We start from the raw sequence: 22,705 nt of genomic DNA, 5'->3' as shown, positions 1-22,705 counted from the left end.
CAATAGACATCTGAATGTGAAAACCTTACTCCCAGTATAAAAAGAGAGCCCTGCAACTTGGACCCTTTAATAAAGGAAAACATTGCTGAAGGGAGAATCTAGATAACAACTGCAGTCAATAAAACACGTGCATGCACTGTTCAGAAGTGAGGGAAAGAGTTAATTCTAGTGAACAGTTCCAATAAAGCACGTATTGCACTTCAAGCAGTATTGTTATTCCAATGGTCTTCACGATTAGTGTTCTGTGTACACAGATTTGGTGCTGGACTGACTGCTCCACACTCTGAACTCCTTCACTAATCACAGAACAGATAGAGCACAGGCAGCAGTGTAAGCTTCCCACACGCCCTGCCAGCATGCTTGAGCCTGCCCTGCAGGGATGACCTGTAAAGGAGTTCAGTCTCCATGACCCACTCAGGTCCCTGGACTGCTTTGCTGTAACTGCCACCCAGGGGCCAATTTCAAGGAGGGAATGAATATGGACACATTGTCTGCTTGTGCTGGTACCACATCACCTTGGGGAGGCAGAATTCATTCACGTTAATGTTAGAAGGATCAACCTAATGCAGCTGCTTCAGTTTTATTCAGCTCATAATGCAGTACTGCTTCTTTGTGAAGTCATCAGCTATTTCTGTACCATATCCTTGGAGATTTTGAACACAGTGATCAGCTGGTCCCTTGTGATCAGCAGTCAGTTTTTAACTATTTAATACCATTATGAGATTGACAAATCATTTCTTTTCACGGCAGAAGTACTGTTTCCAAGCTGGTTATTTTCCAGACAATTTCTGTCAAGAAAACAACCTACAGTTGGTGTGAACTGAGTCAGATGGGCAAATCACGACTCCCAGAGACCTAGAACAACAAAGGAACCCCATGCTCTGTATGGCACACGGCACATTCTGTTCTGGGCACAGCTGAAATCCTGGGTGAAGTGAAGGGGTCTCCCTCTGCACAGGACCAGGCAGCGATGTGAAGGGCCTTATATCCCGTTTGCTAAGCACCTCACATGAGACAGCGGGACTTCTATGGATGAAGAGAAGGGATTCTAATGGAAACACTAACAGCCTCCACTCCAGAGGCACGACAGTTCTGCTCAGACACCAGTGTAAACACAGGACAGAACGTGAGATGGGTTAGCATTAGATTCTTTTCCCCTCTGATATTGCATTGGTTAATATTTTTTATTTGCATTTGCTTGTCCACTGACACTACTAAGGGGAGCATATCCATACATAGTCTATTAGCTGGAGAGCTTGTTCATTTTATTTCCATGTGCAGCAGCAAAATTAGGCTTTAAAAATTATTACTTCATGATAGAAGGGTGGATTATTTTGGGCGGGGGTGGGGAGAGGGATGGCTGCAAGGATAAAAATATTTAAAATCCAACTTCTAATAGAATTTACCATTTTAAAACGGAAGCCAAATTGCAGGTGCTGAACGGCTTATTTCTAAAGAAGTGAGGGAATGGTGTAGTAGGGGCCTGCCTGCAACACAATTACAACCCAATACTGGGATCCCAGTACTGCCAATACACATGGTGTAACGGGGACTGTAGCCATGTCTCATTATTTACATACATGCACAGCCCTGAACAGAACAAAAACAGACAGGACCAGAGTCTCAGCTGCTATAAAGTGGTGCTGCTCAAATGAAGTCAATCAAACTATGCCAATGCACACCTGTTAAGGGTCTGGCCCAGGGTGCCCTTCTTGAAAATTTTACAGTCTTAATTAAGGGAAGAACAATAGATGATTATGGGAAACAATGGGGCGGTGGGGGAAGGATGAAAGTGAAGACAGCAAGATCATCTGGTCGCTTGGGTAAGTAATGCAGGCATTGTGAAGAGTTGCTTTTTTAATAAAATAAAGATATGTACTATGTAGTTATAAACGTCCTTGAATAACTGAGCTTCATGAAAGGCCTTAAAGAAGGAGAGGCTGGTGGTGTGGTGCAAAGAGCTTTAGCCCAGTTACAGAACATGGTTAAGGACCTTAAGGACTCCCGTGCACCACAAACTGGAACCGTGCTGGTGCTTGATCCCGTGACATAGTTGTAACTGTTGGGTAGACCAGCCCTGCACTGCACTGTCCTGGGAGCACAAAACATGGCCTGTTTACTCTCCCTCCCCATCTCGACCACGCTCCAATATTACGCAATACCTTCAGACTCTTCGGCTGCTGTCGAACTTCCATGACATGCTTACGCCTCAGCTCACGCTCTCGTCGCTTGTTGTATTCCAGCTGGTTTGTGAGCTCAGTTTGGTGCTGAAGCCTGATCAGCTCGCAACGCATCTTCTGGATGGTATTGAGGTGGCGAAACTCCAGTTCTTGCATAGACTCATGCTGTCGCAGCAACATGGCGTGCTCCAGATCCTTCTGCGTCTGCCTTTTATTTAACTCCTGAGCCACAGAGCGAGAATTAATTGCCTTGCGTTATTTGTGTACCTAGCTTAATTGGGATCACGTTCACTGCAGTGCACTTCAATGGTTCTACCAAAGCACACCCAAAGCAATTTAGATAGTACACCAGGGTTTTTCTGCAGCTTACTTGTGGTAGGTATCAGGTATAAAATATTAGGAAAGTTGATCAAAAAATAAATCACTTCACATTGCTTCTTTGTGTCATGGCTGCTAAACACTTCCAATTTACCATAGTTAAGTCTAAGATTCTGTCACGGATATTTTTAGTAAACGTCACGGACAGGTCACGGGCAATAAAGAAAAATATATGGAAGCCCATGACCTGTCCATGACATTTACTAAAAATATCCTCACAAAATGGGGAACTGCGGGGTCCCCACACTGCCTGCGGCAGCTGGGCAGGCCCCAGCTCGGAGTTTGGGGCCCCCACCACCCATAGGGGCTCGGAGCTCCAGGATCCCTGCCATTTGTGGTGGCTTGGAGGTTGGGGGGAACCCTGTGGTCCATGGGAGCAGAGAGCTGTGGGGTATCCCCGCCACCCACTGCGGCTCAAGAGCTCCCAGTTGCTGAAGGCTGAAGTCATGGAGGTCTCTGGAAGTCATGGATTCCGTGACAAAATTGTAGCATTAACCATAGTAGATGCTTTCTAAAAAGGTTTTTAAAGCTGTCTATTATTATCTATTTGCTTTTGTTAACACTTCCTTACATAATGTATAGCAGTGAGTCTTTGATAATGAATGATCCCTTAAACTGGCATGTTGGTTTTCATCACAATGCGCCCATTTAAACTAATCTATTACAAAAGTCACCCTAGATCAGGCAACACCACATCCTATACCAAGCACAGGGTTTTGGCTACACAGCAGGTGTCCTATATGGTGTATGTGGGACTAACATGGTTCATGGGTTTTTACTCCTCCCCTGCCCTCTCACCTCCCGAACTAAGTCCTGTTCCAGGTTATGGCGCCCGAGAAGCATTCTTCTCTTAAAGCGGCGGCATTCCAGCTCCAAATACTGTCTCTGGCGCCGCAGCAAGTTGGCCTCCTCCTCTGCCTGGAAATGCTGAATGTTCTCCTTCTGTTTGGAGAGCCACTCCTGCTTCTCCTTCTTTGGAGTGCTCTGGTTTTCATTCAGCTCCTGACAAGACCAGGATAATTAATTTTAGAATAATCATGTTAAGCTCTTTGACACTGAGCAACTGTGCTGACCTGCATAATCAACTACATTTCAGATAGGCTGTGTTACTTCGTCCTCTCGTGCGCAGATATTGCCGAGCTCTCAGCAAAGTGCATGATATTGCATCGCTATGGCCATTCCAGGGGACAAGTTGAATTTTGGCTGCTTTAACTGTACATTTTCTTGAGTCTGTCATTTTAAATTAACTTCAAAACATTGGTTTGCCTTTGAGTTTCCTCTAGACAAGTGTGAAAGGATACAAAAGCTTGAGAATAATATATTCTACCACTGATGATGTAATGCTACTTGTATTCGTGTCAATTCCAATTGATGAGGCACTTCTATTGGCCTTTCCAGAGGAAAACACCTTTCCATCTCATTCCAACGGCCAATGCAATGGTCTAAGATTTATGCATACATACAAGTATATGACCTAGCCACTGACATATCACAGCTGGGATGACAATGGGACCAGGACAAGTTCATCCTATGTCATTTACCAATATTATTTATATAGGCCCTGATCTTGCAAAGCACTTAAGAACATGCTGAAGTGCTTTGGGGCCATTATATGGAGATATTTATAATACATTTAAGTCCCCAAGGCAGGACCCAGTTATCAAGGACCCATAATTTACAAAGAAACAGTATACAGAAGAAAATAGGAGAGATGATTTGGCCATGTTTTCAAACTTGGATGCTAAATTTGATATACAATTTGAGACACCCTTCAATTCAAAAACGACTTTGACAAAGTCAGGAATTAGTCTGTTTACACAAGCTCTCCCTATAATTTGAGAAGTAATACATACTAGATGGACCAGTATGATTTTAGACTAGTCCCCACATATAAAAGAGTTAATACCACACAGAACGCCGCTGTATTTTATCAAGGAGAGTCAACACATCATAGGGCATTGCCCTTTATATACTATCTATTGTATGACCAGAGAAAGATTCCAACCCATCACAGCTTTACAGGTCTCTCAGCCCTACTACTTCCCAGGCTTCTCCCTCCCAGGAAATATCTATGTTTGGGGTTATTTGCTTCTGGATTTGTTAACTGCTAGTTCCAAAGTTGAATCACAGGAGTTAATAGTTTAGAATTAAATGGCTCTTTCAAAAACTCTATGGTGGTGTGATGTCAGTCAGTCTGTAAAAGGAAACAGGAAGTCTGCACCTATATTTCTCTCTGGATCTGATGAAGATCATGATTTTCAAAATAATACAGTGGTTATGTACACTAAATAGCTTCTCCCACTCCTTTTACTATCTTATAGAAGTTATTTTTTAGCAAAACTTCGAGAGTTCACCTTCACTGCTCTACATTCCTGCTTATCCAATAGAGGTATCGATAACCCAGTGATGAAAAATGTCACTAATGAATGGTCCTCTATTTACAAGAGATGCAGCTACAAGATATATTTCATAGTATGCTGCTTTACATCCTAACAGTGAGAACTCTCTTTCCTAAACTACTCTCTCATTCCCTAGCGTTCTTAAGTTTGTAAGCACCTTGCTGGCGCTGAACTGGGAAAGAGAATTAAAGAATGGAAAAACCTGTATTTCAGTAGACAGCTATGTGGATGCCAACATGAAAACACACACTTCTGTTTTAAGATCAATGACAAACATTACAAATGACATCTTCAGTAAGTGTCTGGCTGGAATCACAATACAGAATTTGCCATGATCAGATTAAAATTACTTTGCAGCATATTGGCATCTCTTAATTCTAGGAGTTCAGTGTATTAATACAATTTATCATATAAATACAATTGTATTAGTACAATTAGTACTTTCTTGTTCTCATAAGAAATGGGTTACCTCTTTGAGCTGTTCTTTACGGAGCTTGTATTCTCTCTTCTGGGACTCCAGGAAGCTGTTCAGTTCTTTCTTTTGCTGGGCTTGAATATGTTGTTGAAATTTCTTTTCTTCATTGGCCATCACTTTAGCCTACACCAGAAGACAAAACCCAATGAATTTCTGTGACTCAATCAGTTTAACAGATCTCCACTTCCATTTCAGACCCCATGCAAATTGCTATTGCTTTATACCTTTAACATATACTCACCGCGCCTTTCAAAGAGAATCAAGACTGTGCAAAATCTGCTCTCTCATTTCTCAGTTTCCCCCCATGAATGCACCCATTGACAGTCTTTGCTCAGTGCTTTATTACTTAGACCTAAGCTCTAGCTTATTTTTAACCTAGTAATAAAGTCAACTCCCTCATGACCGGGAAAACTGCAGAGAGAGACACTCAGGGTACAACTACACTGTTTAAAAAAGAAAAAGCTCTCAGAGCCTGCGTCTCAGAGCCTGGGTCTGCAGACTCAGTCTCACGCCAGGACGCTAAAAGGAGTATGTCGACATTCTTGCTTGGGCTGGAGCTTGGGTTCTGCAGGCCAGCAAAGGGAATGGGTCTCAGATCCCCAGGAGGAATGTCTACACTGCTATTTTTAGTGCAGTAGCACAAGCCTGAGTCTGTAGACGCAGGCTCTGAGACTTCATGCCCTGGCTTTTGTTATTTTTGCAGTGTAGACGTACCCTCAGATACTATAGTATAAAGATCAATATAGAATGGAATAGTTCCACGCAGTGACCGTTAAGAACACCTAAAGAATTGTCACCAACCATCTTCTTTGGTGGCACTAGTCCATCATGATTGGTTAACAAATAAGTATATTCATACACAAATAAAAGTATGAACATTCTAAGCACAACTGACACATTTCTGTGTAGGATCATTTTATCTGAATTATAACTCCCAACAGGAGTCATACAAGGCAAGAGTGCTATTCTACTACTAAGTATCAGGGGGTAGCCGTGTTAGTCTGTATCTACAAAAACAACAAGGAGTCTGGTGGCACCTTAAAGACTAACCGATTTATTTGGGCATAAGCTTTCGTGGGTAAAAACCTCACTTCTTCGGATGCATCCGAAGAAGTGAGGTTTTTACCCACGAAAGCTTATGCCCAAATAAATCGGTTAGTCTTTAAGGTGCCACCAGACTCCTTGTTGTTTTTGTATTCTACTACTAAGATTATTGGTCATTTCTGAAGAATGCACTTAATTCACTTTTAAAACATACATAAAATCAAGAAGACAAAGGATATAGGACAATAGAAAGGAAAATCCTTACTGTAATTCTTTCTGGGCTCAGTATGCTAACATTTAGTACAATGCACTGTGATGCAGGACATACCTTTCCTCTAGTTACATAAACCCCTTAGTGTAAGGAGGTGATGTATTAGCCTTTTTCTAATTATCAATTTGCTTGGCTCCTGAAAACAGACATGTAAGAGACTACAATGTCATCTCTTCTTCAGTGAGGAGAAGTGGACAATTCAATGTAATTAACAAACATAGACCAGTCTCTAAATCTTAATCTCCTACCTCCTTCTCCATGGCTGCTTGGTGTTTTTTAATGAGCTTTTCCATTTCTGCAGCAAAGTTGTTGCGCTGCGTTTCAAGATCTTTGTCCAACCTGAGGCGATGCTCATCCATCTCTGCCTTCAGTTTGTTCTCCAGTGCCATCAGCTGTTTCTGGTGCTGCCGTCTCATGCGTTTATAGCCAGACATCTGTTCTCGGAGCTCAGAGTCTTGTTCATGTTCCTGCATTTGCCTGGTCACCTAGTAAGACAACCACAGCAGGATAAAAAGTTAATGCATCTTAATCTGTTTTTCAGCATTCTTCAATTTACACAATCAAAAGATTCAATAATGATGTATAACTTTGTTGGAAAGAAGAGCACAAGTTCCAGGGGCAACAGACAGCTAAAAACTGATTTGACTAAGAGAGACAGCCTTCTTTTTCTACTGTAACACACAAAAGGATCAGACAGGTCCCTAATGGGCTTCTTTTAGTTGTTAACAATGCCTATAAATGAGAGAGAGAGAGAGAGAGAGCGCGCGCACTGCCATCTTGATTTTGCATTTTAACCAAACTGTTTTCAAGATGGTTTCTACTGAGGAAAACACTTCACGGAGGCGAAGGGTAGCACCCTGTACTAGCAGCAACGTAAAGCGTGACTTTGCTTTCTCTCTTAGCTTAGAGCAGTATTTCTGCAATAGCTGTAATCTCAGCTAGACATGGTTCAACGTAACATTCTCAAAAGTCTAGAAACATTTAGCACAGAGACCACTGTGTCTCTCATTTCAAAGGCCTGAACTTTTACAAATGTGACCCCCTTTTTATACGGTGCTATTCACTTCTTCAACACCAGAGGCACAGAAGATGACACCTCAAATGCATTCAACATTAATGTTTATGTTGGAAAACCATGAGTCCAATTATAGAGGGGTTACAAGTTCTCTGAGTTTCACCAGTAAAAATTAAGGAAAGTCATCCATTTGTATTGTGAAAAATGTTGGCTAGTGACAATTTTACAGATACACTTTTTATTTTGCAAGATCTAGAACAGCGTTTCTCAAATGCGGCCACCAGGACTTTTTCCTGCAGCCATGACAGCCTCCTGGGCAGAAACGGGGGAGGGGGCAAAGCAGCGGCCCCTCCCTGCAGCGCCATGGAGTTGGGAGGGTGGGGGACCTTCAGCCCCCTCCCTCATCTTCAGCCGTGGGACTCCAGGGATGGGCTTCAGCCACTCCAGGCTTCAGGACACCCCTCCCTCCACCCCACCCCCATTCCACCATCTCCAGTCGTGGGGCTCTGGGCTTTAGCAGGGCCAGCCTTACCAGGCACCATGGTCAAAAGCCTGGGGTGTGAGGCCGCAGAAGGGAGCTCATGGCATTGGGGGGAGGAGGGGAAGGAAGCAGTGGGGCTCAGGGGGGCAGTGAGAAGCCCAGGGAGGCAGTGGGGGCCATGGGGATCTGTGGTGGGCCAGGGAAGGCAGCGGGGGCCAGGTACACTAAAATACAATTGTACATTATTTTTATTATAGAATCTGGAAGGGAAAAAAAACCCTACATAAATAAATTACAATGATTTGGAGATGTATACGTGCATATTTATTTATTTTTCTTAAAGTTAATTAAGTATTTTAGGAAAATTTGTCATTGTGGCCACCAGCAAGAATTGGTGGTGCCACTCTGAAGCCACTAAAAATTTTATTGTGAAACCCCCTGATCTACAGCATGGCTTCACAGCAATGCAATAATGGAAACACCATACTGGACTGCCAATCTTATTTTTGTATTGAGGAGAACAGGTTCAGCTGACTAACCTATACATGCATACAGTGTATACATACAGAAACTAGGGTGTAAAATTTAGATGGGAATACTTGGTTTTGTGGCATGGAACTATAATCCATTTGATGCTGCAGATTCCCTGTGTACTACTAGACATTGTTTTTGAAAATACATAAGCTATATAAAAAATATTTGCCCTGGGGGTTATATTTATATTAGTAAGTTAGCTCTAACTATTTTTGTGATAACATTTTTGAGTGCATGACACCACTTCACATTCTGATGAAATCCTAAAAGCTGCAAGTAACGTTATAGCTAAACCTCTAAATTCATCCTGCTTCTACAATTTAAGCAACAGAAAAAACTAAACCTACCAGTGATGCTGTGCGTATAGTAGCAAAGTGCTCTCGGTTGCGATAATGTGACTTGTGGCGAGATACTTGGGGTGGAGACTGTGGTTCTGATGTCCTTGTTCTAGAATCAGACTCTTCTCTGTAATTTTCTTCCTCCTTAACAGTGGGAGAAATATTAACAGTTGAGTGAATAAGGAGAATCCATGTTACTCAGATTGTCATCTGAGTGTGCTTCAAAGACATCCTTAAGAAAATAGAAGCAAAAGTGCATCAGATGCACTAGTGCTGAAAGGCAACTGCTGACAATAAGACAGCTGAAAATATAGAATAGAAAACAGAAACCTTGACCCTGGAACTTAGGATGCTGAAATTTCATTTCATAATGTTACAGCTAAGAGGAAAACAACTTGCTCAACAGTGAGAGTGGAAAAAATAATAAAGAAAAACAGATTATTGAGATGTTCAACAGGCTACTTCCAACCAGCACCCTACATAGCAGATAATATCTTTAACCCAGCCAGACAGACAAGCTCCTTCTTCATAATCATACCAGATAATGAGGTTAATTTCACTAACTGTAGAAACACTCAAAGGAAAACAAACTTTTGATTTGCCGTGTCATATTCTATATGTTTATGTTTTGAATCTCTGATTCACAATCAGGCAATTGGTAATTAACTATGTTATATGCTAATCAACTGCCTGAGGAAAAGCATATATCCTTGTTCCATATCTTATTAAAGAAAAAATTACAGCCACTCCCACCATGAACTATGAAAACATACGAGTCTGAAAAGTGTATCATGACCCCTGTGTAGTAAGAGCAGCATGGTTCAAAGGGAGACTCTGTTGCTGATCCTTCATCATTCCAAGGTAAGCAAGGGAAGTGGTTTCACAGCATGCCATGCTCAGAATGCTGCAATTCTTTTCCTGTGTAACTTGGTTCATTAATTAAAAATTCAGTCAAGTAATGGGAAGCTGGGTACTTCAGGAACAGTTCTCTGCCACTGCTGCAGGTCTAGTATTTGAGAACCTACTAATGAAGAAGTAAAAAGGAGGAAGAACACTTATAGCGTTTGCCCTGTAAAACAGTACTCGATAAGCCCAGGGCATTCACTAAATAAACCAGTTCCCAATGGCCAATCCCAAACTGGTTTCAAAACAATTTAACTAACACAAAATTGCTATGCAGACAATTTAATAAAACAGGCTTTTTAAAAAGTTTTACGTCAGCCTTCTGACGAGGACTTCTTTTTAATGCACATTAATCTTTTGGTACAAAATTTTAAAATCTGCACTACTACGTTGCGAGATAGGAAGCAATGATTTATGCTCTTCTAATACCAACCAAAACCTGCACACACTTCACCATTCATACCAAGTGAAATCACAGTGTCATTCAAGCTGGTCTGGCTAGAAAGCTAACACTCACAGGCTTTAAGTGGATGACAGAGCTATTTGACATCACGGTGTGGTCCCCTTCCATCATGTCTAGCTCACTCTTGTCATCTGAGGCATCTGGAAGACTGTTAACACTACTGCTTTGGCTACTGGCACTGATGGACATACTGGGAATGGACTGATTACTTCCGACACTGTTCACTGTTCCTGTCCTGCCAACGCCATGGTCTTGCTCCTAAGGGGAGGAAAAATAGCTGGTTACCATCTTTAAAATAAAACAGTCCATCACTACTGTAAAGTTATCGATCTCGCCAAACAATACGCTAATGAGATGCCTTTATATCGGCATCCACCTGCCAAGTCACTGCAGTCGCCCACTCTTCTGCTGGAATGGTGGGGAGAGAAAAGATCTGCTGCAAAATTAACCTGGCTGCTGTCAGATTCTTTTCAGAAGGGAGCACGCTAAGAAGTTAAACTCGACAGTGAATAAGCAATAGTGTGTCCCCAGTAACTGTTCTGACAGCAGTATTATCTTCCCCGAAGAGTGATGCCAGCACTTTTACAATGTACTCATGTCCCTTTTGCACAAGGAGAGAATTGGGCTTTGGCTCTGGCTCGTGGTTTTACCATGTGCTCCAGAATCTAGTCTGTAATTTTGTATTTATTTATTTTTGAAGTGCGTGTTTCTACCCTTTATGATTAGATGAAAAAACCCTTCAAAACGTGAACCAGATGTAACTGATGCAATGACGACTGCCAGTGGCCTTGCTTAGGTTGCGATTAGCCCTTATTTCAGGGATCAATGAAGGTGCACCAGCACAAACCCCTCAAGAAGGCAAGAAATGCCAGGATTTGCACCCTGGTTTCAAGTAGAGGTGCAAGTCCTGGCTTTCCTTTCCTACATTAGGAGTTTGCCCTGTTCTGGCTGGCTAGAAACAAGGGTGGACAAGGCCAGAGGCTGCAGCCAACCTGAAGCAATAACTCTGAGTGACAGGAACAGCCTCCATTCATCTTAATGAGTTTATTCTACATCCTAATAATCATTATTAATATCTCCATGTTGAGAGATCCATCGTCTCTCTTGGCTCTTCTTACCTCCTCCTCTTCCTGTGCTTCTACTGCAGGCCCATTGTGTGCCTCCTGGAAAAGGAGTTTCTTCATTTTGCGATACTGCAGATTGTCCAGTTCTCTCACTGCATCCTTTGTTCTCTGAATCAGGTCTATTAACACTGTTTCAGGCCGCTCCCGAAGAACAAACATGTGCTGCAGAACACACACACACAGGTGACTAATATTTCATATCTCCAGTGCATATACTTTGCCGGAAACTACCTTCATGAATTTTGGTCGTATTTCTTCCTCCTCCCTAAATAGGTAGAATAAGAATGTAGCCTACAGCCATACTAGCTCAGGCTGGGGTCTTATCAGATTTCAGAACCTAGATGAGTTGAGCCTGGTCAGTACTTTGATGGGAGAGATCCATGGACTAGAGAGATGTTGCAGGAAAGTAGGGGCTGCAACTCAGTTCAGTGGAACTCTTCCTTCTGAGATCTTGCCTAGACTAAGGAAAAGGATGTTTGATTTTAAATAGCACTTAAACCCTGTCTTCTCTGAGTGGTAACACCTTTAAAACACATTAGCTGGTCAGTCAATCACAGCCAGCTAACATGTTTATTAAAGGTGTTAAGCTCTGTCTCTACTCTACTCTACTGGTTGCTAAGTGGCATTTAAAATCTTAACTAACTTTTATTTTTTTAAACAGCCTTTTTCCTATTCTAGAGAAGGTCTAAATCTATACTCAGCATATGGCTCTTTCGGATGAGACGTAAAACGGAGGTTTTGAACATTTATGGTTCCTTCTCACTTTCAGTTCTATAACTGCTGTGCTGTGCTGCTCAAATTATTAGAAAGACTTATTATTAGAATCACAGAATCATAGGACTGGAAGGGACCTCGAGAGGTCGTCTAGTCCAGTCCGCTGCACTCATGGCAGGACTAAGTATTATCTAGACCATCCCTGACACGTGTTTGTCCAACCTGCTCTTAAAAATCTCCAATGATGTAACAAGACTCTCAATTGAATCTAAATTAGCTCTTTTATTATACCATGGAGAGAGGAAGGGTCAAATGTGTCTGGGACCCTTAAACGGGGTCCACCACACCAGGTACAAGTACCTGTCCCCACCCCCAATCCCTCACTTGCTGCACTGCACTGCACTGATGGTTGCATTTTGCCAGAAGGTGAATGGAAACTAATCTGTGTGTGTTTGAAGGTGTTTTACCAGCCTTCTGGATGAACTGTGCTATATAAATGTGAGTCAGCGTTAACAATCCTAGTAGTTTCATTCTGTTATTTTGGAAAGCAGTACTGCAATTTCCAACATTTGTCATATTTCCTACATCTCCCTATTAATTGGCATACAGCTGTTTGCTACTTAGATAGGGAAGGAACATATTCATAAAATTCACAAACATTTATTTTTCAACACAATTCTCTTTAATTAAAAAGTGTATTGTTGAAAATAAAACTGAACTTTAGAATTCTGACATGACACGCTACACTCCCCCTAAGCCCGTCAGTGGAGAATTATGTTTACTTTTTGAATGGAAAATCCTAGCAATTGTAAAGAACGGAAAAGCCTCATGATCACTTAAGCATTAAAACATACAAAAAGGTGACCATCTAAACCTGCGCTGTCAGCAGTCGTGTGCTGATAGTGCAAGAACTTGGAACATAAGTATTTAATAGAAAGCATAACTACAGTAAAAGATGAAAAATCAATGCCATAGCTTTTACAAGGAGAATGAAAAATTAACCAAAACAAAATCCTGAATGCCACTCGATACCGTCAAGGGAGTCCACAGAAGTCACATTTGTGTAAGGCCATATCAATACCTACTAGTAGATTGTCAAATTAAGTATATTCACTTAGGCATGCATCAGCTCATTGCAACGATTTAAAGACACTTACTGTGTTTCACTGCTAGAGAAAAGGAAATTAAATATATACAGCACATGGGAGAGGGGAGAAGGAGAAGAAGCCAGGCAACATAACAGGAGGAACTCTGCAAACAAGTGACATGTATCAGTGTCAAGAAAAGCAATATGAGGGAGAAAAATCCACTTGATCATACTGGAGGGTACATTTCAAATCTATGTATAAAGCACATAGGTGCTGGAATAATGTAAAAGCCTGCAGGAGTGTATATAGCACAGGATGAGAAGTAAAGAAAGATATTTTGCTAACCAATGCATGATAGCTCTGTCAGGATTAAGCATAGCAACCAAAGGGCACACAGAGTTTCAGGAACTGAAACTCTAAGATTTGGTGGTCAGCCTATGGCACTTGCTGAATATTCCATTAGTAACTATGAAGATACAGCTAGGTCGCTGAATCATCTAGCTAGCTGCTTCAGACACTGAGTAGTAAAGTTAGGAATGCTTACAAGAAAGAGTGCAGTCCACAAAGTTGGTTAGTTCTTTAGCTTGAGAGTATTAGGGATAACAGACCAAGCATTGTTTAACCTTGGTCTAGAAGAGCAGCAGGTGAGAAAGAAAAAGTGCTGTAGAGCATTATACTTCATACAATCCTTTCTTTCTAACACCATCTGAAGAAAAAAAAAGACAGGACAAGAAAGCCAACCTTCAGAAGCTCCTCTGATGTAGGCCTGTCTTGAGGAATTTTCTGGAGGCAAGAATCTACGAAGTTTCGAAAATAATCAGACCTATTGCAAGAGAAAAAAACATTAACCGAGTTAACTGCTGACTTCTTCATTTTAAACATCTCATTAAGGAACCATCTGTAGCAAAAACAACCCCTCTGCTCCCCCGCCTCCCCCCCAAAAAACCCCGCAACACTTGACACAACATATCTAAGTCAAGCCAGTCTCCCTGGCTCCTATGTAGATCCTTTAACCTCAGCTGGCAAACTGGCTCAGAGTGAGAATGCAAGAATACTGTGCAATTCAAGAGCAAAGGAAATTTTGTACCTGTTATCTAAAGGCCCACATGATTCTGAATGCCTTCATTAATGGGGTAAACTTCCACACGTAAAAACACTTTCATTTTGATGGGACAAATTTAACTATCAGATTCAACTAGCACATAGGCCTTGTGCCTGCCCTCTGCCCAGGGTCAGTTTAACCCCCAGCACACTGCATTAGCAGAATACCTAATATGTCTCAGACATGTCTTCCAAAATATTCTGGAATCCATTGGCAGCGTGGCCATACAGGGGTAGGTGACTTTTTCATCTCTTTGGATGCTGAGCCTCTACGTTCTGCCCCTTCCTCATTTAAAAACACAGACTTTCCGACAGACGTTACTACTGACATGGAGATTATAGAACTTCCGAGATTTTCTTTTTCTCCCTCTCCCTCTAAAAATCCAGGTAATTACTTGATTTTTCCTTCTACTAAAGTTTTCTAGCAAATTAAATTCTTGAATTTTTTGGGAATCATCTCCTGCCCTGCCCATCCATGAGGGCTATCAAAATCAGATGTGCCATCAAGGATCTTCGCAATACAAAGGATTAGTTAATGGCCCACCTAGGAAATGCTACCCTGCAAGGAAGCTTGTCCTGTGGGCTTTGAAGCTGAATGAAGGAAATAAAACGAACCCACTGGAAAATTTTCCATCTTTTTTGCTATTTAAACTCTGAAGGGCCAGAGACTCTAAACTGAAGTCAGAGATTCCTGGGGTTGCCTGCTGAGTCTGCCCTGAAAGAGGCTTTGAATTGACAGACCACTACAACTATCACTCTTAGGATTTAGATGGTGCCTCATTTGTGTAGATGTTTGCCTGCTTTAACCTGTAAAGAGTTCTCATTCTTTTTTCCTAGCTGGTAATCATTTAGATAGTTTATTACAGGATCAGCTACAGGCGTGGTCTCTGGTGTAATATCTAGGATACTAATTGATCTGGGGTAGGCGACTGGTCTCCTGTGCCTGTAAGCAACCCAAATGTGGTGTGATTTTTGGTGTATGTGATCTTTTATCACTAAGTCCGGTTTGTCTGGGTGGCAAGATAGACTGGAGAATCAAAGGGGACTGTCTGTGACTCCATGGTAAGACTGTTATAGTGATGCAGGAGTTCACATTTGTTACTGACTTGATGAAATCTAAATCTAGAACATACCACCAGTTTGAGGTGTCTGCCCTGGGGTAGGCACTCATGGTCATGAGCCACTGCAGACAGCGTGACAATTATTACCAAGTTTTTTACTTTTGAAATTGATTCATCTGTATGCTGATTCAAAAGAAAATTTTCAGGACCAGGAGGCACAAAACGTGACTATTTTATGTGTGTTTGCAAACTCTATGTAACAACGGCAAATACATAATCAGTGGTTTTCTTCAGTGAGGTAGTGGTTCCACAAACCAAGATTTGGGTTTCATAAACTTTGTTTTTATTAATATAAAAATAATCATTTGCTGCTAACCTCTAGGTTTCCAATGTTTAATGACACATGCCTTACCGTGGGATTTTATGTTCTTACAGCAAGTCTGTTCAGTTTCTGGATTTGCTGCATTCCTAGTCTCTAAAATATTAACTTATTCAGTGGTGAATTTTGTGCACATAAAATGTACAGTGCACCTACTTATCAGCCTTTCAGCTCACATCTTCCCAACAGGAATCCAGCCATTTCAAGAACTCAGCATGACAAAGCACTCCATTTATAGCAAGTCCCTACAACGCTTCTCTCTCAGTAATACTCACCATTCATTAGACTGTAGTGTAGGGGATTCATTCTGCGCTATGTGATATAAGGCACTCATTGCGTTCATATTAAACAAAGGAGGCTTCCTTTCCGCTATACATAAAAGAAAATAATTTTTATATAGAGAAATAGTCTCACAGTTTTCCCCTTAATTTATTCCCATTGCTTATAAAACTACAACAGTAGGACCACTAGTGCCTGAACATGGAGCCCCAAACCAACCCTAACCCTGCAACAAGATGTGCTGCCATGTGCTCTTATCATTGGTTTTACCCCTGCAGAAGATGAAAGCTCTTTGAAGCTCAAATGTCTTGTCTTGTCAAGCTTTCAAATTCTTTGGGTGGTCATGGTGGCGTACTCACTCTAAATTACCAAAGTATAAATAAATCAGCAATAAGATCCACACTCAGTGGCTGCAGAGCCACAATATGGGCTCTGGCCAGTTTGTTATACCATTATTTTAAAACCTAAAAGTACTCAAAATCCAATAGGATGGTAGCGATGTGGACAAAGCTGGTTACTGAAGCTGTCACAAACATACTTCACTGACTGAACATATATATGTTCAGTCAATAACAAGCAAATTCTTCACTATTTTGAGGGTAGATTCTCTGGCTCTCCTTTCTCTTGCAAGCTTGTGTAGTCTCATAGGACCAACACAGTATGAAATTTTAATAAGGAAGGAGATGATCTCACCGAAACAACAGAATAGAAGGTTCATCAGAATGTTTACTGGGTAAAACTATAAAACTGAAGCTCACTGCAAACATTCCAAGGAAACAGTTCAAATTATGACATTTATACCCAGGGGAAAATGCAACTGAAGAATTTTTTTTAACATAGGATTCAATTCCTATTTTTAGCTTTTTATGTACTACTGGTGCTTTGGCATACACACATTCTCCTCTCTACCTCCCACCAAGTACTTCACAATAATATATACGATGGATGTCAATGGACACTCTTCCATGTTTTGGGATTTAGTAAAATAGCCTCATGCCCCACCAGTTCACCAGAACTCTGAAACTGAGGGATGATGCCCCCCCTTTGAGCCAAAAATCATACAAAAAAGCAAGCACACTTCATAATGCAGAAAATCAGTATGCAATAAGGCACAAAAGGGGTGTGGTCACCATGAGCTAACTGCATTCTTGGGACACTGGAACCAGCCAAACCTTTCTAGCCCACTCAGAGCATGATTATGTCATGATAGCCATGCCCCTTAAAGCTGCTTTATATTGGCAACAAAAGTCTTTACTCTGAAGGAGTCTCTTTTATCTACTGGAAGAAAATGAAGTTGACAGCCTGGAATGTTAGACAGCAATTTTAGCTAAACTGTGTGGTTCACATAGATTAGGGTATTTCTGAGAATGTTCACGAGCCAATCAGACTGTTCATTCAATCAATGACATTTTAGAACAAACAAGAAGATATGACAAGGCAGTTAATACAGCCCCAGTTACACTGGGATGGAGGAAGGAATAACTTTGCTACCTTAGGGGGCATTGGTATCGAAGTGCTATTATTAAGTTGGATCTTTATCATGAAAATATTATACATTAGGGTGAAAGAAATTGTCACGCACCTGTAACCCTTTTAAGCAGACATGCTGCTTTAAGTAGCCCATTCTAACTGCAGTGCCATGATTTATTTCCTGGGTGAGGGTGTTAATACTTCAAGACTGAATTGTTCCAAATCTTCCTTAAGAGATCTTCCAGACAAATTTATTCATGTGTGGCAACACACCCTGAATATAGCTATGAAGCTGTTTGTTTAACCCAGGGGTGGGCAAACTACGGCCTACAGGCTGGATCCAGCCCACCAACCGTTTTAATCCAGCCCTCAAGCTCCTGCTGGGGTAAGCATTGCCCGGAGCCTGTACCCCCGAGCCTCTCCCCATGCTCCAATCCCCTGCCCTGATCCCCCTCCCGCCCTCCGAACCCCTCAATCCCAGCCCGGAGCACCCTCCTGCACCCCAACCCCCTCATCCCCAGCCCCACCCCAGAGCCTGCACCCCCAGCTGAAGCCTGCAGCTCTTCCTGCACCCCAACCCCCTGCCTCAGCCCTGATCCCCATCCCGCCCTCCGAACCCCTCAGTCCCAGCCCAGAGCACCCTCCTACACCCAAAACTCCTCATCCGCAGCCCCACCCAAGAGCCTGCACCCCCAGCTGGAGCCCTCACTCCCCAACACACACTCCACCCCCCCGCCCTAGCCCAGAGCCCCCCTGAACTCCTCATTTCTGGCCCCACTGCAGAGCCCACACCCCCAACCAGAGCCCTCACCCCCTCCTGCACCCCAACCCCAATTTCATGAGCATTCATGGCCCGCCATACAATTTCTATTCTTAGATGTGGCCCTCGGGCCAAAAAGTTTGCTCACCCCTGGATTAAACCAAGCTTCATGAACATAGGACTCCTCAAGGAAACTTTACTCTGTATACAAATATTGAAGTTAACATTTTGCTTTTCAGTTTTAAAGCCATATGTGATTCTGGTACTTTAAGATCTATTTTTGTAAATTTTTCTCTGTGTGGACGCCGTAAGTGCTAGAGGGTTTGCTGTTTTCCTTGTCTATAAAAATCTCTTCCTTTGTGTAATGAAAACACTAGTTCAATTAACACAAAACTGGAAACTTACTCTTGATTTTTGATAAAGCACTTACCACTTCACTCTAAAGACCATGTCCTAAAGCCATCAGAACAAGGAAGCAAGCACAGGTCTCGGGCATGGTAACTCAGATCAATACACTCCAGGGTTAAACAATTCAGACTCACAGAATGAAGTTTAAACATTCTTTTTAGTAGAAATTAAATATACTTTACAGCATTAACACCACAAGTTGGACACAGAGGAAAATCTGTCAGGTAGTCTAGTACTTTTAAAGGAAGATGGCTTACCTAACTCAATACATGTTATTCCAAGAGACCAAACATCTACTTTGCCATCATACTGCCCTTCATCCATGGCTAAAATTACTTCTGGGGCCATCCTAAAACATAAAATTAAATTCTCATAAAATTCTACACAATCATTACAATACTCCATAAGCATTTCAATATTGGCCATGTTACAAATTGACTAATTTGAACTATTAAGATGGAAAGAAATATTGCACAGGATATCACGCATATGCCTGGGTCACTTCAGTCTGAATTTGGATCCCAACTTGGTGAACTCCAGAATGCAATACAAGTGGCAAAGCCTACACAATTCATTCTTGCCCTATACCCAGCTCTTCACATTTATGAGCATTACAACCCTGCTCCACCCACATCTCCAATACTCTAGTTGGCTAACCAATACTGGTGATGCAACTACCACATGAACATAAAAAACAGCCACACTGAGTCAGACCAATGGTCCATCTAGCCCAGTATACTGATTTCTGACAGTGGCCGGTGCCACATGCGTCCAAGGGAGTAACAAAACAAGGCAACTTCGAGTGAAGCTGTATATACACCACAGATTACATGTAGAAGATCAAACCATACAAGATGTCTGCAAAGATTTCTGTTCAATCAAACTGGCCTTTTCTATGAAAAAAACCCTCTTTAGTCATTTGAACAGCCAGATGCCATGAGAACGTTTGACGTTTCAAATCATGGTATTGGTTGAATAAAGCATGCACATATTTGCTTCAGGAGCATCACTGTAGCTACTTACAGTCAGGGTAAATATAATAGCAAAATGTATACAATTTATGAAAAGTAAATAAAAGTATTATACACACATAGGAGAGCACTGAACTGTCCTTTCCTTAAAATCTGAACAGATCAAACTTTTCATAGCACTTAATGTTATATTTGCAATGTACATTTTGATTTCAACAGAAATGTACTGTCTCAAACATGGATTTTAGTAAGGCCCAAACAAATTAGACAGCCTACTAAAAAATGTTATTTCTTGAAGCCACAGGTGTGTAAAAAAAACTTTCCTTACCAATATGGCGTCCCCACAAATGAATTGGCAGGAGATGCTATGGAAGCAGATCCAAAGTCAGCAAGCTTCACCTGGCCTGGCTCTGTCAGCAGGATGTTTCCTGCCTTGATATCTCTGGTTATGGAATACAAACATTACTATTACATCCCTAAGCAAGGAAAGCATCCATAAGACAGCCACAATGGAGTGTGCCATCATTCACAGGTTCAAATTATAGAACACACTGACCCCTGTACGAGAGTTTCAGTAATGAGGAGTCATAGCCTTAATAGTATGCCTGATCTTGGAATCTAGTTTAGTGTCTTGAAAAATCAACTTTAGATTTCAGTGACTTCTAACAGCACCAAGAATTATTTAAATGCCATGACTGCAATCCATCAAAACCGTAAGAGATGGCTAGCTCCCCTTTTTAGACATTCTACAAAAAAATTTAATAATTCCAAAAACTAACTCATTTTATTCCTACCAAAATGTGACAGGAATCTTGTAAAAAATTATTTAGACTGTTTGACTTCCTTTATTGCCATTTTCCCCTGTGTGTGTATTACATAAAGCTAGTTTTTAAGAGGGTTATTACTTTTCTTTATGGGAAAAAAATACCAAGCAACTTTCACACTGAAGCTGCCAAAAAGCTATTGAGCTAAACTATGTGCATAGTCAGCCTTGGTGTTCTGTGCTTCAAGGGATGAGCATCACCACTGAATTCTACCATATCAAATGGGAAAAGCACAGCAAATTCAAGTCACTACTATAGTAAACCAGATATAAAAGATAAAGGGATTTTCCTGGCATTTTAGAATTATTGTGAATTACTAATTCTAGAAATATGGACACTGCAAAAAATAAATAAAAAATCTCTACTTACAAATCTTAAATGTCATTTCCATCATTGGGGTGATCAGGCTGCAAACAACAAGATAAATTACCTGAAAGTGTGTGACACAGTAACTCTGTAAGTACTTACCTATGGATCATATTGTGAGAATGCAAGTATGCTAGTCCCTGGAGAGCACCATGGGTAATTGCTGCTATTTCCACCTCTTGCAATGGCTTTTTATGAACTTAAGGAAAGAGTACATTTGAAATTCATTATTAAAGAAAACAATGCAGTTTACAATGTTCAGCGAATACTTTCAAAAATGTAAACACAGACCTAGAAAACTATAAGTTCTAGTTTTACGAGGCCTATGTCCTGCATGAGAAGCGCACACCCAGTTTAGTAGTTGGAAATATATTATATAATCTGGAATCAGATGTAATCCTCTACTATAACACTGCAGCTACTCATTCTATCAAAAAAAGGCCACACTGCTAAATTCACATCTAAATTCTTGTCAGCTTTTCGATCATTTTACCAATGGTATTTGAGATGAACATTTAATTTAACATTAATGAACCTCAACAAAAAAAATTACAACAAATCTTTTCTCCCAGAACTCTTCCAGAGGCCAAATGAACTACTCTGTAGCTCATCTCAAACAGTTTAACAGGAAGTGAAGGTAACTAACAAAATGCTTCATTTAGCAAACCTTTGCTACTGGGTGTAGTGACACTGTAGTCAATGGGACTACCCCTGGCACTAAGCATTATGCCTGACAGCCAGGGTTTGCAGAATTAAGCTCTAAAGCTGCATAAAAGGAGAATCTCAAGTTCAAGGAATACAAACAGATGGTTGAAGACTTATTTAAAGATAGTAAGAGAAGACAAATTGTTTGCCTAGGAAAGCTATACACTACATAAAAATACTGCAGATATGTAAAATTTTGAGCTATTGCAATTTTTCATTCCCCACCCCCCAAAATAATTAAATAACTGAACACTGTAGAACAACTCTGATCCATAATCTGTTGGATTATAAATTTCTCAGTTTCAATCAAAGAAATCTTTGAGACATACCTTCTAGTAAGTCTGATGCCGATCCTAAACAATATTCCATAACAAGCTGTGTGGGGAGAAATCAAAATAATGTATTACAGAATACCTAGAGATAAATACATGGTGACTAGTTTCATCGGCTTGTGAATAGTTAGTGATCCAGCATTCATTCACCTACTATGAATCTTACAACAGGAATTTGCCTTGTGTTCCGGCTGAAACTACCATCATCTCTCAAATCTTCAGAAAAATAAGCCTAGGCCCAAGATAATTTAGGTATTGGAAAAACAGATTTTACAAAACAATCCCAACAGCTGTGTTTCCATATTTTTGTTTAAATTCCAGTGAATTTAAATTCCCCTCAAACTTAGTTATACTATACATCTTTGATAAGGAAAAGAGAAGAAAAGGGAATTACATACTGTATATAAGGCAAGGGTCGTGTTCAGTGATGTATCCTTAGAACATAAAAGCAGTAGTAGAATGGTGTGAGGTTTACACTAGAAACTTTTGCCAGTTTAGCAATGTTGAATAGGGGTGTGATTAAAGACATGCTATGCCAGCAAAAGCCCTAGTGTAGATCAGTTATATCAGTATAAAAGTGCTTCTGCTGGTATAGATTATTTTTCTCAGGACACTGGTATAAGCTCTTCCAGCAAAAGCTCT

General features: G+C 41.1%; 1 protein-coding gene across 1 annotated transcript in view; it reads right to left on the bottom strand.

Moving 5' to 3' along the window:
* TAOK1 (TAO kinase 1) overlaps positions 1-22,705 on the bottom strand; it is a 68,310-nt gene that overhangs the window by 9,394 nt on the left and 36,211 nt on the right. The window contains exons 6-18 of the mRNA XM_065418104.1: positions 22,061-22,106; positions 21,129-21,225; positions 20,165-20,278; positions 19,123-19,214; positions 16,224-16,317; positions 14,149-14,230; positions 11,600-11,767; positions 10,536-10,739; positions 9,125-9,259; positions 6,996-7,232; positions 5,427-5,555; positions 3,357-3,560; positions 2,163-2,402 (exon numbers count right to left, since the gene is read on the bottom strand). Coding sequence (XP_065274176.1) covers positions 2,163-2,402; positions 3,357-3,560; positions 5,427-5,555; positions 6,996-7,232; positions 9,125-9,259; positions 10,536-10,739; positions 11,600-11,767; positions 14,149-14,230; positions 16,224-16,317; positions 19,123-19,214; positions 20,165-20,278; positions 21,129-21,225; positions 22,061-22,106 — 1,842 coding nt within the window. The remainder of the gene's footprint in view (positions 1-2,162; positions 2,403-3,356; positions 3,561-5,426; positions 5,556-6,995; positions 7,233-9,124; positions 9,260-10,535; positions 10,740-11,599; positions 11,768-14,148; positions 14,231-16,223; positions 16,318-19,122; positions 19,215-20,164; positions 20,279-21,128; positions 21,226-22,060; positions 22,107-22,705) is intronic.

Source organism: Emys orbicularis, chromosome 17 (assembly GCF_028017835.1).
Source record: "Emys orbicularis isolate rEmyOrb1 chromosome 17, rEmyOrb1.hap1, whole genome shotgun sequence".
Taxonomy (NCBI): Eukaryota; Metazoa; Chordata; order Testudines; family Emydidae; genus Emys; species Emys orbicularis.
The sequence above is the reverse complement of the archived record's forward strand: the minus strand, read 5'-3'. Positions and strand labels throughout refer to the sequence as shown.